The sequence below is a fragment of the Manis javanica genome, chromosome 3 (genome assembly GCF_040802235.1).
Source record: "Manis javanica isolate MJ-LG chromosome 3, MJ_LKY, whole genome shotgun sequence".
In the NCBI taxonomy this organism is placed as follows: domain Eukaryota; kingdom Metazoa; phylum Chordata; class Mammalia; order Pholidota; family Manidae; genus Manis; species Manis javanica.
In genome coordinates, this window is record NC_133158.1 from 33,066,854 (window position 1) to 33,080,938 (window position 14,085).

Here is a 14,085-nt window from a genome sequence, read left to right on the forward strand (position 1 = left end):
ATAAAGCATGGAAACTATTGCTAATTACTTTGTCAGCTATGACATGTGCTAATAATAATGAACTGAGGGCCACAGTGATAGTGGTTAGAGTTTGGGTGTCAGAGCCAGAGTGCCTGGGTTTGATTTTGGCTCCACCGCCACTCAATAGCAGTGTATTTTCAGACAAGCTATTTAACTTCTCTGTGCCTTAGTTTTCTCACCTCCAAATAATCCATAGGTATAGGATTATTGCCATGAGTGAGTTAATACATGTAAAGCATTTAAACTGTACTTAGCATACAAAGTAAATAAATGTGCTTAATAAATGTTAACTACTGTCATTAAAGAATTAAGGTAACAGATTTGTCATACTTGACAATATTTCAAGAAAATGGAAGGCAGTATACCGTAGACTCTAGAGTTAGATCTGAGTTGAAATTCTGGCCTTTTCCCTTGTTGGTTTTGTGATGATGGACAAGCTAATTGACTTCTCTGAGCCATGGTGTCCCCAACTACAAAATTGAGTAGTAATTCTTACCTCATAAAATGTTGTGAGGATGGTATAAAAATAATGCATTTAAAGAGCTCAGCATGAGATCTCTCTATAGTAAATGCTCCAAGTTCTGTTGGAATTGTTACTCCTTTTCCAGATGAAGAAACTGAGACTTAACAAGGTGATATCATTTGCCTAAGATGTATATTCTTCGATTATTAACAGGTACCAGGTAAGTTTATCCCATGCTACATCTTTACAATAGTCCATCTAGGTTGTGCTGTCCAACACATTCTTACTCAAGTTACCTGAAATCCTCTGCCTGGGGCATTCAGGAATCTTTCTAATGTGGCACCAGCCAGTTTTCCTAGCTTTATCTCCCCTTACTGCCTTGCACAGTAGCCAAACATTTCAGCCAAATTAGATTACTTAGATTATTCACTGTTCTTTACGTATGTGTCTTTGTTCTGTTTCCTCTGCCTGAAATGCTGCACCCACCCAGTCTCCTGCATGTCTCAAGAGCCCTACCTTTTGTACACGTTGTTGTCTTCATGAAGCTTTTTCTGATTCTCCAAATCAAAACACTGTGCCTTCCTTCTTTGAATCCTGTCATATATATTTAACATATCTTGTAAAACCTTCACACAGTATTATTCGGTATTTCACCTAAGAGGTCAGTGATTACAATATATTGTTTTACGTATCACTAAGAGAGCAAAAAATGCTGCCAGTTAAACAGACACAGGATCAATTTTAAGACATTCCAACCTTGGAGATGTTAAAATAGGAGAAAATGTACGTTTTAGAATTGATGACATCTGATAGTTCTTTGTGAATATGTCTGAGTCACGCCTTCCCACTGGATGGTAATTTCCTTGAGGAGAGGGAGGGCCTGTGATTTCCTCATCTTGTGTCTGTTAGTGTCTTGCATGTAAGAGACAGTAAGTGTCTATACTTAAGAGTAGTTGTACTCAGAAAGTATCTGATTAATTAGAAATAGCAATGATATTTTAATAAATGACCAACTTTTCAGAGGTGTGTGTGGATTTACTATTCCTTCCATATTCTCTGTTTGTCTAGCTTTTATGGTATTATTAGAAGAGTTAGTGCCCTCAGTTGTTGACCCTTTGAATCCTCTCTGGCGTCTGGCTTCTCCATAAGTGGAAATTGGGACATAACACTAACTGCTGAGTAAATTGTGATTGGATGGGCTGCCAAGGTATGGTGGTTGAATGGAATTTGCAACCATATGCAATTCTTAACCATTATTTTTCTTCCCTCTTACACAAACAATGTTTCATAATGGAAAAAAAGTTTTCTTTCCTGGCCATTAGCAGACCTCATCATTTTGGTTTTAATTGTCTTTTTGTCTTGTCTTGTCTCCTGTTTAGTATATATGACCTCGCATTTAAGCCTGATGGAACGCAACTGATTTTGGCTGCAGGAAACAGATTACTGGTACGATTTTGTCTGAGTTTCCTTTTTAAGTGCTTTTTTTCTCCGCCTCTTGTAAGTGCTCTGAAATTTGACCCCTTTTTTTAAAGATAAAAAAGGCAAAGGCGGAAAAACCAGTCATTACTTTTTAATAGGGAAGGAAATGGGCTATTTAAAACAGGTCAGTAAACTGTCTATCAGATAGGAACCCTGTGAACAATAACTCCTTAGGAATCATTAATCTTCCCCTTTTCACTTTGAGCCACCCATGAAAGACTTGAAAACAATTAATCAAAATGTCTTTGAAACGGGGCTGATGTCAGTTCACATTTTGTCCTCCTAAAAAATTCAAGCAACAGGTCTGAAGCGGCTCTCTCCATGAGAAGAAGCCAGATCGTCTGACCCAAACTTTCAGGCACTGGCCTACCTAAACAACTCCATATGGATGCTGTCCTATTTTCCATATTTTCAAAGAATGTAAGCTCCCCCTGGAACCTATCCCAGTGCATGAAAGTAATTTCCAGAGAAGTCTTTATGTTTGACATAAAAACCTTTGCACGATCTCTCCTTCCTCGTGAGTAAGTCCACTTCCTCTTGCTCTGTTGCCTCTAGATATGCAGACCAACTGATGTCCATTCTGTGTATGGTAACTATATAATCTTAAAGCCGTGGTTAAATTGTTCTGCAGACCTCTTCTCTCCAGGATAAACAATCCAAATCCTTTTAGGTTATTTATTTTTTTTCCATAGGTTATCTTTTCCAACACAGCTGCTTCTGGAGGTTTTTGCCTTGATTTCTCAGATGGTCTGTTTGTTAAATCTGCACATAATTTATCGATGTTACACAGCTATAAAATATCCTAAATCCATGTTAGAGCTGGGTTTTATAATACTCTGTCTGATTTGCAAACCCAGAGTTCAGGTCTGTGACTTTCAAACTCTTAGTAGCAAATATGAAACATCTCTGTGATGTTGTTATTAGGGGTAGGGCTACTACTAAAATTTAATCATGTTGTAGCTGGCTCTCCGTATGTGCTAGCTTTATTTGGGAGGGCCTAGCTTGATCGGCCATATATCCAAATTCAACTAAGATGAGTGAACTTCGTAGAAAAGTTCCATAGATTTAACTTTTGTTTTGCAATGGTGAAGGACATGTTCCTGGCCACGTAAAGCATTTTGCTTCTTGGGTTTCCCAACTTTAAGTCACATTCTTTCTCATTTCTCTGTGCAGTTTTTACTTGATACAAATGTAAAATATTGACAGATGTTTTATTATGAAATAAAAATAGCAACCTTCAGGAATTCTGACTAATGGGTGCCACGTGGATAATCTGTACTTTTGTCTCTTTTTTGCCAGGTCTATGACACTTCTGATGGCACCTTACTTCAGCCCCTAAAGGGACACAAAGATGCTGTGTACTGTGTGGCATATGCAAAGGATGGTAAGAGGCTGTTCTGGGTTTACAGTTTCTGTAATGTCCTCATAGCTGTGCATTTTCCTCCTTAGTCACTCCTTAATTATTTTTAGTAAGCTAAAGTACAACTTGCAGTTCCAGAAGATAATTAGGTCTCTTAGACTTCAATTCAGTCATTCAACAAATCTGTTTTTAGGGGCCGGCTGTGTGCCAGGCACTGTTCTAGGTGCTTGAGATACTTCAGAGAAAGGTCCCTACCCTTACAGGGATAACGTCCTGTGAGGGAATAGGGTCAAAGGAGAGAGTACAAGGCAAGGTGTACGATAAACTGGGAAATAAGTAAGTTAAATGGTGTGCTGGAAGTAGGGCAAAAGAAGGGACATTGCTAGCACTGGACGGGGTAGGGGATTGGGTATTGAATAGGGTGGTGAGGGTGGGCTTATTGAGACAGGGCCAGGTGAGCAAAGACTTGAAGGTGGGCAGGCAGTGAGAACTTGACAGTGGGTATTGCAGGGAAGGGAGCCCCTTGCACAGGGAAGAGCCATTGCAAAGGCCCTCAAGTGGGAGTGTGCCTCCTGGGGCTAGGGCCACAAGAATCAGGGAGCAGTGGGGGATGAGAGTGGAGAGGTAACGGGCCTGGGTGGCCAGATCATGTTGGCCACATTAAGGACTTTGGCTTTGATTCTCAGTGAAAATGGGGAGCCACTAAGGAGTTCTGAGCAGAGGTCTGATCTGATTTATATTTTAAGAGGATCCCCGTAGCTGCTGTATTGGAAAACATCTTCAAGTGGTAAGGATTGGGGCAGGGAGACAAGTGAAAAATCATCGTCCAAGCAGGTTTTATAACATGGTGATGGTGGCTCAGACCTCAGTGGGAGGGAGCAGAGCAGGTGGTGAGCCATTGTCAGATTCTGGATATAATTTTAAGGTGGAGCCAGTTTCCTTCATTGCCCAGCGGAGTGGGTATAGGGAGTGAGGAAAACAGTGAGGGGTGACTCCAAGGCTTTGACCTGCGTGGAGGAAAGGCTGGAACTGCCCTCCGCTAAGGTGGGGAAGGCCAAGGTAGGGAAACTTACAGTGGAGGATCAAGAGTTCAGTTTGGACCTGATGAATTTAACAGAAGCTGATGCTGTAGGAGGGAAGGGAGAGACGCACCAGAGCAGACTCACTGAGTGAGCAAGGGGAGATGGGGCCTAGGGCCTAGGGGGGCGTGGTGGTGAGAAGGCAGAGGGTGTCCCTGCAAGTGCCAGCAGCTGGGGCAGGGAGTCGTGGAAGTTGAATGGGAATTGTCTTCCATTCTTGCAGTGAAATAGGAAGCAACATTAGCTGACAGTGAGGATGGGAAAGGAGGTGTCAGAGAGTTGAGAAGGGAAAATATGTAAACCCACCGCCTAGGAGAGTGACTGAGTGAATGGACCTGGGAGGTATGGTGAAATCCCTAGCGACGTGAAGGGGCCACTTGAAGCTGATGATCATGTACTGAAAGTAAGAATAGTGTGATTATGTCCTTCTCTCCACCACTTTGAGCTGCATAGGTGCAGGGGAGGAGGTGGAAAGTTGGATTTAACCAGAGTGGTTAATTTGCAAACACCTCTGGGATGAAGAGGGCAAGGGGACGGAGGCAGTATGTGGTTACATACACCGGTCTTGAACTGTCAGCTGGGTAATGAGGGGTGAGAGGACTGCAAGAGGTGAGGGACAGTGGAGAGGTGGCGGGTCCTACTGGTGGTGAAGGATCACTGGCTTTAGAGCATCAGGTGGGGTGAGAAAGGACAGGTGCGGTCAGAGAGTGGTGCACGAAGTTGATATTAAAAGTTAAATAAATCCATGCATGGGATTAGTGGGAAGAACATGGGCTCTGGAATGATACATCTCCAAGTTCCAACCCCAAAAGCTCTATGACTTTGAGGTGGTCACTGAATGTCTCTAAACCTCAATTTTGTCCTGTGTTAAATGGATATAAGATTAGAGATAACATTCTGGGACCACTGCTGAGGAGCTAAAGAATCTGAGTGTTATAGTGCTTAAACAAACCTTGGAGATCATTCAAGCTCCAGCTTTTTAATTTCTTTTGGATGATGGACCTGTTTGAGAATTGGATGAAAGCTTTAGACTTCCTAGAAAAATGCACGTACTTCATGTATACACACAATTTCATGCAGACAGTTTTAGTCTGATCTAGCCCAATCTCTTCATTTTAGACCTCTATGTAAAGACCTAGAGAAGTTAGATGGCTTGCTAGGGTCATGCAGCAAATTAGTAGCAAAGAAAATGCCCATTTCTTGCCTTGTAGTCAGGTATTCTGTGCCACAGTAGTCATGTTTTTTAAGTGCATATTTGAGTTAAAGTTCAGAGTAATACACTGAGACCTGGGGGGCATCTGAAGTTTATAAGCCTAGGCAGTCTTTGGCCTGCAACACCATTAAACCCTTGAGGATGTCAGAGTGACTCTCCATCGGTGGGTTTGTCAGCACTTTGCAAAGTCCTGTCGCACACATCATCTCAGTTGCTCCTTTGAAGCAGATAAGGAAGGGATCACAGGACAGCTGTGGAGCAGGTACAGGTGACAGTGGCAGAGCTGGGCCAGACCCAGGTTCACTGACCACAGAGCTTTCATTCCTCCTAGTTTATCATGCTGCCTCTTCATGACACTTCTATAATGATTAAGAAGTCTTTTATTCCTCTAAACTGTTTTTCCCCTTGAATCTGGAAATGGAGAAAATCTGAATTACAGTTTTGCTCTTTAAATCTGCTTGTTTCTAATTTGTAATTTCTTCCTTAAGTTTGGTATTTAATGAGCAACCACGAGACAGAGGTATGTAAGAGCTAGTTTTTTTGTTGAAGAAAAACACAAGACAATATGAAGAACTAATATTAATGATAATAGCTAATTCTGTTTTCTTGTTAACCTCTTACTTTATTCTCATTTGCTCTTTACAACAACTATGAGGTAAATGCTATCATTGCATCTATTTTTCAAAGAGGAAGTGAAAGTGTAGAGATGATCGGTAGCTTGTTCTGGGTCCTGCAGCTGGTGTCATTGCTGTGACTTCCAACTCAGACTCTGAGCACATAGCCCACTCCTCATCACCTGCTGCCTGCTGCTACGGGGGAAGAGTGACAGAAAAATAACCAGTAAAAGCAGCTTCTCTTTTTTTTAATTAAAAAATTTTTTTAAAATTTTGGTATCATTAATCTACAATTACATGAGGAACATTATGTTTACTAGACTCCCCCCATCACCAAGTCCCCCCCACATACCCCATTACAGTCATTGTCCATCAACATAGTAAGATGCTGTAGAATCACTATTTGTCTTCTCTGTGTTGTACAGCCTTCCCTGTGCCCTCCCCACATTATACATGCTAATCGTAATGCCCCCTTTCTTCCCCCCACCCTTATCCCTCCCTTCCCTCCCATCCTCCCCAGTCTCTTTCCCTTTGGTAACTGTTAGTCCATTCTTGGGTTCTGTGAGTCTGCTGCTGTCTTGCTCCTTCAGTTTTTCTTTGTTCTTATACTCCACAGATGAGTGAAATCATTTGGTACTTGTCTTTCTCCGCCTGGCTTATTTCACTGAGCATAATACCCTCTAGCTCCATCCATGTTGTTGCAAATGGTAGGATTTGTTTTCTTCTTATGGCTGAATAATATTCCATTGTGTATATGTACCACATCTTCTTTATCCATTCATCTACTGATGGACACTTAGGTAAAAGCAGCTTCTCTTTATTTAGTCTTTGTTGCAATGTCATACAGCTCACCCGAATATCTACTATTTCAACCCCTGTGAAAGGAGCTTTATATGTTTTATCTTAGTTGACCCTCACAAGGAGCCTCTGTGAAAGATGTTATTACTCCTTTATGCTTCAGATGAAGACTCTGAACAGTGACTTGCCCAAGTCTAGCTTCCACCTGTCTTAAGAACAAAGTCTAAAATTTCTTAAGGTGTACAAAATCTGTCCCGTGCTCACCTCTTATACATCATCTCTCACCAGATTAGGTGAAGGCTCCCTGTTGTTTGCTGCCATGATAACCAGTTTCACTTCTAAGCACCTGCAAACCTAGAACTAATAAGTAATTACTTGTCCTTTGCCTCTCTCCAGCCTATTCTTTCATAAAGCCTAAGTAGTGTGAAAACGAAAATCTCATCTGTCTCTCTTTGCATAAATCCTTTCTTTGGGATAAAGAGCAAGATCATAGCTCTAGCCCCAAAGCCCCTGGAGATACCTCCCTCCCACGTCACCCACTGCCCTTGGTGTTCCATGCTGCCTGCCTCAGTCCCCCAGACGTGCCAGGCTTTGCCTGTCCCAGGGCCTTCGCATATCTCTTCTATCCATGTTGATGGGTCTTTCTCCTCTCTTTGTACCTGTCTAAACTTTGCCTATCTTTTAGGTCTCATCCTCAGAGAAACTCTTACCTCATCTAAATTAGGTCCCCTAGGTATTCTCTTTCCCAGGACCCACTTCTTTTTTTTTTTTACCACACTGCATTTGCATTTGATTAATTTTATTTAATGCTTAGTTTTCCCACTAGACTAAATTCTATGAAAATAGGAATCGTGTGTTTTAATCACTACTCAGTCCTTAGCATGACACCTAGCACATGGTAGCCTCCAATACATCTTTGTTTACTCAGTGCCAGGCAGAGCAGGATTTGAACTCAAACTACTGCCACCCAGTACTGGTAAGATGGAGAAGTAGAGAAGCAGCTGACATTTAGTAGGTACCTTAAAGACCTAGTGTTCTAAACAATACTCTCTGGGAAATGCTGGTTTAAAATAGATGTGAACATCTTCTTTTTAAAACACTTAGGCAAGCGCTTTGCTTCTGGATCAGCGGACAAAAGCGTTATTATCTGGACGTCAAAATTGGAAGGCATTCTGAAGTACACGTAAGTAACCACTCAGGTGTCCAGTACTATTAGTTTGACTCTTAATTGAGCAACTGTAGCAAAAGCTTCTTAGGAAGATATAAGGAAGAACATTTTTCTCTGCAGTTGAAGTTAAGTTTTGGGTGGTGGGGTGTGGTGGGTATAGGAAGGTGGGTAATGAATAAGTGAATGAACACTTCTTGAGCATGACTAGCTTGGCCAGCATTGGGTTGGGTGTTTTCATGTAATTCAATTTAGTTAATCTGACAACACAGATTCTACCCTGCCCCAGCCTAGCCTCTTCAATGTCCCCAGCTCAGGAACGGCCTAATAGCCACCTGGAGTCAACAACCAGAAACTTGGGGTCAGTGTGTTCCAGGCCTCCTGTCGCTGTGCTCGTGTTCTTCCCCATTCCTCCACCTACTGCACCCCTACTCACTCTGCAGATCCCAGGCTCAGATGTTCTTTCTTCTCTGAAGTCTTTCCTGCCCCTCTAGTCTCAGTCAGGTCTCTTTCAGGGTATTTCTCACAGTTGCAGTCTTACATTTATTCTGGTGATTGATTGGTATCCATCATGAGCCGATAAGCTCCTGTAGCTGCATCTATTTTTGCTTACCCTTGTGTCCCTGGTGCCTAGTGCAATGCCTGGACCACATAAACTGCTCAACAAATGATTTTTGTTTCTTTTTCCTTTTCAATTGTGGTAAAATACACATTCCATAACTTTTACCACAATTTTACATGTAACATAAATGGTTAAATTAAATTTACACTTAACCATTGTGTTACACTTAACCATAAGTGTATAGCTCAGTAGTGTAAAGTACATCCATGTTGTGCAGCTTGTCTGCAGAACTTTCATCCTACAAAACTAAAACTCTATACCCATTAAACAACAACTCCCATCTCCCCTCCCCTAGTCTTTGGCAACCACCATTTGACTTTGTCTCTATGAATTTGACTACTCTAGACGCCTTCTATAAGTGGAATCACACAGTATTTGTCCTTTTTTGACTGTTTATTTCACTGAGCATAATGTCCTCAAGGTTCATCCATGTTGTAGCCTGTGTCAGAACTTACTTCCTTTTTAAGGCTGAATAATATTCTAGTGTATGGCTGGGCCACATTTTGTTTATCCATTCATCTGTTGTCAATACACATGGGGGTTGCTTCTACTTCTTGGCTAGTTTGAATAATGCTGTTGTGAGCATGAGTGTACAAATCAACCAACAGCTTTTGAATGAATGAATGAGGTTGTTAGTTTTACCCAGAAGTGAAGGAAAAAAAACAGGCTGACATGCCATGTGTGGTACATGACCTACTCAGTTTTCATTGTTGTCTCAGGATTTGCACGCTTTCAAATCTTGGCCTGTAATATCTTTATTGCACTCCATCCTGTATTTCCAGGTCTCCACAAAGCAATAAGCATAACAGCCATTAATAAAGCTCTTCCTATGCACCTGGCACAGGGCTAGTGCTTTACATCATTAGCTGACCAGCTCACAAGCCAAAGGTGTCCAGCTTGCTAGTCCTGGAGGAGGTGGCATTTAAGCTAAACCAGTCTGATGAATGGGTCATATTTAATAGATGAAAATGCTGGGTGGGGGCCAGTCCGGTGGAGGAGGAGTCATCCCATGCTTTCTGCTGGTCACTTGCATAAGAGCTTATGGTATGTAGTCAGAGAGGCTGTGGGCTTATTAAAATCTTGAGTTGTAGCCACTGAAACATTTGTGGTTTGCTGCATAATAATCTATGGTTGTCTACTTCCCAGGCACGGTGATTCTATCCAGTGTGTCTCCTACAATCCTGTTACCCACCAACTGGCATCTTGTTCCTCCAGTGACTTTGGTAGGTTCTGATTGCTGATGTCTTATCTTGGAATAACTGAAAATCTGGGCAAAAAAATGCTGAAACCCATCTGGAATGTGGTGGTTTTGTCCCGAGAGCATTAATTCTACTTCTCACCCTTCGACGGCTGAGGGGAGGCTGACAATCTTTAGACTATATAAAAACCAAGAGAGTGAATGGGGACATTGAGTCTGTCGAGAAGGGGCTCAGGGAAGGGAGATGGTGGGCAGGATGGGAGAGCACAGGCACAACTCGGTGTTGCGCCTCCGGGAAGCCTTCCCCACCTCACCCAGCAGGGACAGCCCAGTTGTCTACCTGTGTGCCCCGACACCCATGCGTGTGTGGAGTTCTCACTGTGCTGGTTTTCAAGCACTTGTTTGGCGGCTTTAGCTGCCTTCCCTGAGGGGCCGAATGGCCAAAGAGTCCACTCTGGCCCCACATGTACAGAGAGTGAAGTGTCCATGAGGCAGGAGGGAAGGTGGGCAGAGCTTGTAGGTTATTTCTGTCCAAGGTGTGGCTGTCAGCTCACCAGTTGTCTTCCTTGCTAAGAGATAGTAGGTAATCAGAACAGCCATTATCGAGGAGAGACCTATTTCCTCTTAGTGTTTGACTTTTATCTGAAATGAGCGTGTTCCCACCTGTCTGTCTCACTGACAGAGTTCGAGGTTCAAAAGAGAGAATGTACTTGAAAGCACATTGTATAAATAAAAGGGGAAGGATCTGTCATTCATCAAAACAATTAGCATTTTCTCTATGTGAGGCACTGGTCTGTGTGCTTGCTTTTGAGATTAAAAGACAAAATGGAATCTCTGCCCTCAAAGAGCCTGTAATCAGGGGTGGGGAGGGGAGGTGGAATGGTAAAAATGTAGTGTTAAGTAGTATTTGTTGAATGTTTATGATGTACTAGGCACTGTGCTGAGGTTAAAAATGAATTCCTATTTGAGATCAGGTATCATTCTCACTCCTATTCCACTGAGAAAAAAGACCTGGGGCTTATAGTGTGGTCAGTGAGTCACCTGAGGCCGCCCAGCTGGTAAGCGGGGGAACCAGGGCTTGGACCTAGGCCGTGAAGTTGCATCTGCAATGTGCCCTGGTCAGCATTGCTGAGGGAGGCCTAGGAGGGAGAGGTTTCCTCTGGCTGGAGGTTCAGGGCAGGCTTAGGGGAGCATAGATAATATGTGTACAGGTTAAAATGTCTGGGGAGGCATTCTGGACCAGGGCAAAGGAGAAACAAGTAGTTTGATGGTGCACCTTGCTGTGTAACCGCATTTTTGCCCTAGATTTATCTTCTTGATCATACTTCTCAACTCAGGCAAAGTGCAGAACTTGCTAATTTTGCCCAGACATGCACCTGTTGTGGGCACTGAGCCACTGGCAGGAGGGAGCAAGTGTATGGTGATCAGTTTGCCGTGGACTAGGCATGGCCTGGATAGCGTCATGTGCTGTTGGCGAGGCCTGAGAGAGGAGGCTGGCTTTTCAGGAAGCCTCACTCCTTACTTTGAATGCTAAGTTGTACCCTGGTTGCAGTGTAATAGTTACAATCAGTGAAGTTGCCATTTCCTCAAGTAAACTCCTGAAAAGTTGGCTAGAAATTCACCAATCTATCTTCCTTTTTAAAAAATTTTTTCTCTTGAAATAATTACAGATTAGCAGTTACAAAAATAGTAGAGAGGTCTTGTGTACCCTTCATTCAGTTTCCCTCATGATACATCTTATGTAATGGCTATAAAATATCAAAACTCAGAAACAGGGCCTGGCACACTGTGTGTATATAGTTCTGTCATTTCATCACATGTGTAGATCACCATCACCACAAAGATCCTCCTTTAGCATTCCCTCCCTACCTCCTGTTATCTCTAATCCAGGGTACCTGGCAACCATTGATCTGTTCTCCATCTCTATGTAATTTTGTCATTTTGAGAATGTTATAAAATGGAATCATACAGTATATGATCTTTTGAGACTGGCTTTTTTTCACTCAGTGTAAAGCCCTGGAGATCCATCTAAGTTGTCATGTTGTATCAGTGGCTTGTTCCTTTCTCTTGTTGAGTAATACTCTAACCAGTTTATCTTCTTTTGTATTATTTTGCATTGAAGGCTTATGGTCACCTGAACAGAAGTCTGTCTCTAAGAACAAATCCAGCAGCAAGATCACCTGCTGCAGGTGGGTTAAGGGAAGCTCTGAAGGTAGGTTTATATTCCTTCCTCTTTCAGACTCTCAAAATCTCATTAGTTCACCTAGTAGAGAAGGTCTCATGTTACCTAGTTGGTTTGGGTCCCTGCATTTCCTCTTTTCTTTTGTGGTCTCCTTGATGGGAAGAACCTGTGCCTTTGATCAAGCAAAGGAGAACTACAAGTTGCCTTCATGCAGGTACCCAGCACCAGTCTCCTCTGCCTAAAGCTGTGCTCAGCGGAGGCTTACTGAGACAAGGCTGCCCTTGTCCAGATAGCCTGTGCATTGGAGAAAGCACAGGCTTTGATGCTAGACCTGGATTCAAGTGCAGACAGGCAGTGACTGACAGGCTCTGTGACCTTAGGAGGTTACTCCTCTGACAAGAGGGAGAAAAGTCCTGACTTGAAAGGGCTGTGAAATGTACAGAGACTGAGTAGAAAGCAAGCAGCACAGTGCCTGGCATACAGTAGACACTGCATAAATGTAGCTATTCTTGCTGTGCAGCCTCTGAGTGTACCTTTTCTTTCATTCACTATCTATTAAATACCTGTCCTAGAGGCTGGGAATGCACCAAGACACAGAGTCTGTCCTTAGGTGCTCTCGGAGTGGGAGGAGCTTGAAATGGCCCAGCAATTCAGGCACAAGCCAAGGGCTTTCCTGGTGGTTTGCACAGAGCTGTGGGAGCACAAAAAAAGGAACTCCTTCCTTCAGATCTCACTATTAATTCTGGAAATAAATGGGGTTTTAAGTTTGGTCCTTCAATATGGACCAGAAAGAGCCCGACTATGGCTATTTCATCAGATTATATTTCAACCAAGGCACCATCCTCACTGGTTTTACCTTCTGTGTGTTCCTTTCCCTTTCCCCATGCCCTTTGTTGGTTGTATGAACAGCTGGACAAATGATGGTCAGTACCTGGCTCTGGGAATGTTCAATGGGATCATCAGCATACGGAACAAAAACGGCGAGGAGAAAGTGAAGATTGAGCGGCCGGGAGGCTCCCTTTCCCCAGTATGGTCCATCTGCTGGAACCCTTCAAGGTGATCTTACAGCTGTCCTTCTGCCAGGACAAATGTTATTATGAAGAAGGCATTCTCGGGAGGCTGAGTTCTTTCTGTCTTCCTGAGGTCTCCCTGCATTCCAAGGCTTCTCACTCCATTTGACTGATCTGTTTTGGAACCCCTTCCATTTGAATGGAATTTTTGAAGAGCCCATCTTGAGTTTGGGAATGAATCCCAGAGATTTAGCTAAGCAGAAGAGCTATCTAAGCCAGCCCAAAGGGCGTGTGTGTGTGTGTGTGTGTGTGTGTGTGTGTGTTTGTGCACGCGCGCATGCATGCATACAAAAAAGCCATGTCCTTATGATTAATAGCTCACCTCTTTGCTATAGCTTTATTTTGGTCTCTTCTGTTTTTCAGTTCTTCCCTCCAAGTCTGGGCAGAACTTTTTTTCTTTGCAATTTTTCTTATTTTATTATCACAGTGAGATGTATTTGGGAGGCAGGCTCTGGCTGGTATCCTGCTGCTGTAGTCAGAGTGGAGTGATGACCCCACCATGGGCCAAGAGTCAAGACTGGGTTGGAGAACTGGGACAAGGGAAGAGAAGGGGAGATGGGGCAATGGGGCAGGGAGAGCAGGAAGCCTGGAGCCCTGGACATCATAAATAGCTCTTTCATCAACCTTTTCGGCTACCCTTGCCTTAAAGTCAACATTAAGTCTATAAATGTCCACAAAGCCTATATAGTTCCACAAACAATTGGCATCTCCCTTCTGAAACCTTACTCGCTTTCCTTCCCATGCCCACGTAATTTTGAGGGTAGACAAATAGCTTTAGATGCTCTTAGTTTAACCCTATATTATCATTAAATCCCCAGTAT

General features: G+C 43.0%; 1 protein-coding gene across 4 annotated transcripts in view; it reads left to right on the plus strand.

Moving 5' to 3' along the window:
• The window catches only part of IFT122 (intraflagellar transport 122), a 67,615-nt gene that overhangs the window by 4,831 nt on the left and 48,699 nt on the right, over window positions 1–14,085 (plus strand). For 3 of the 4 annotated variants that reach the window (XM_017647350.3, XM_017647352.3, XM_073231064.1), the window contains exons 2-7: window positions 1,864–1,930; window positions 3,263–3,347; window positions 8,132–8,210; window positions 9,961–10,037; window positions 12,135–12,201; window positions 13,104–13,250. In XM_017647350.3, coding sequence (XP_017502839.3) covers window positions 1,864–1,930; window positions 3,263–3,347; window positions 8,132–8,210; window positions 9,961–10,037; window positions 12,135–12,201; window positions 13,104–13,250 — 522 coding nt within the window. Of the gene's footprint in view, window positions 1–632; window positions 705–1,863; window positions 1,931–3,262; window positions 3,348–8,131; window positions 8,211–9,960; window positions 10,038–12,134; window positions 12,202–13,103; window positions 13,251–14,085 lie in introns of those variants that run through there. The other variant, XM_017647351.3, reaches the window with a different exon arrangement.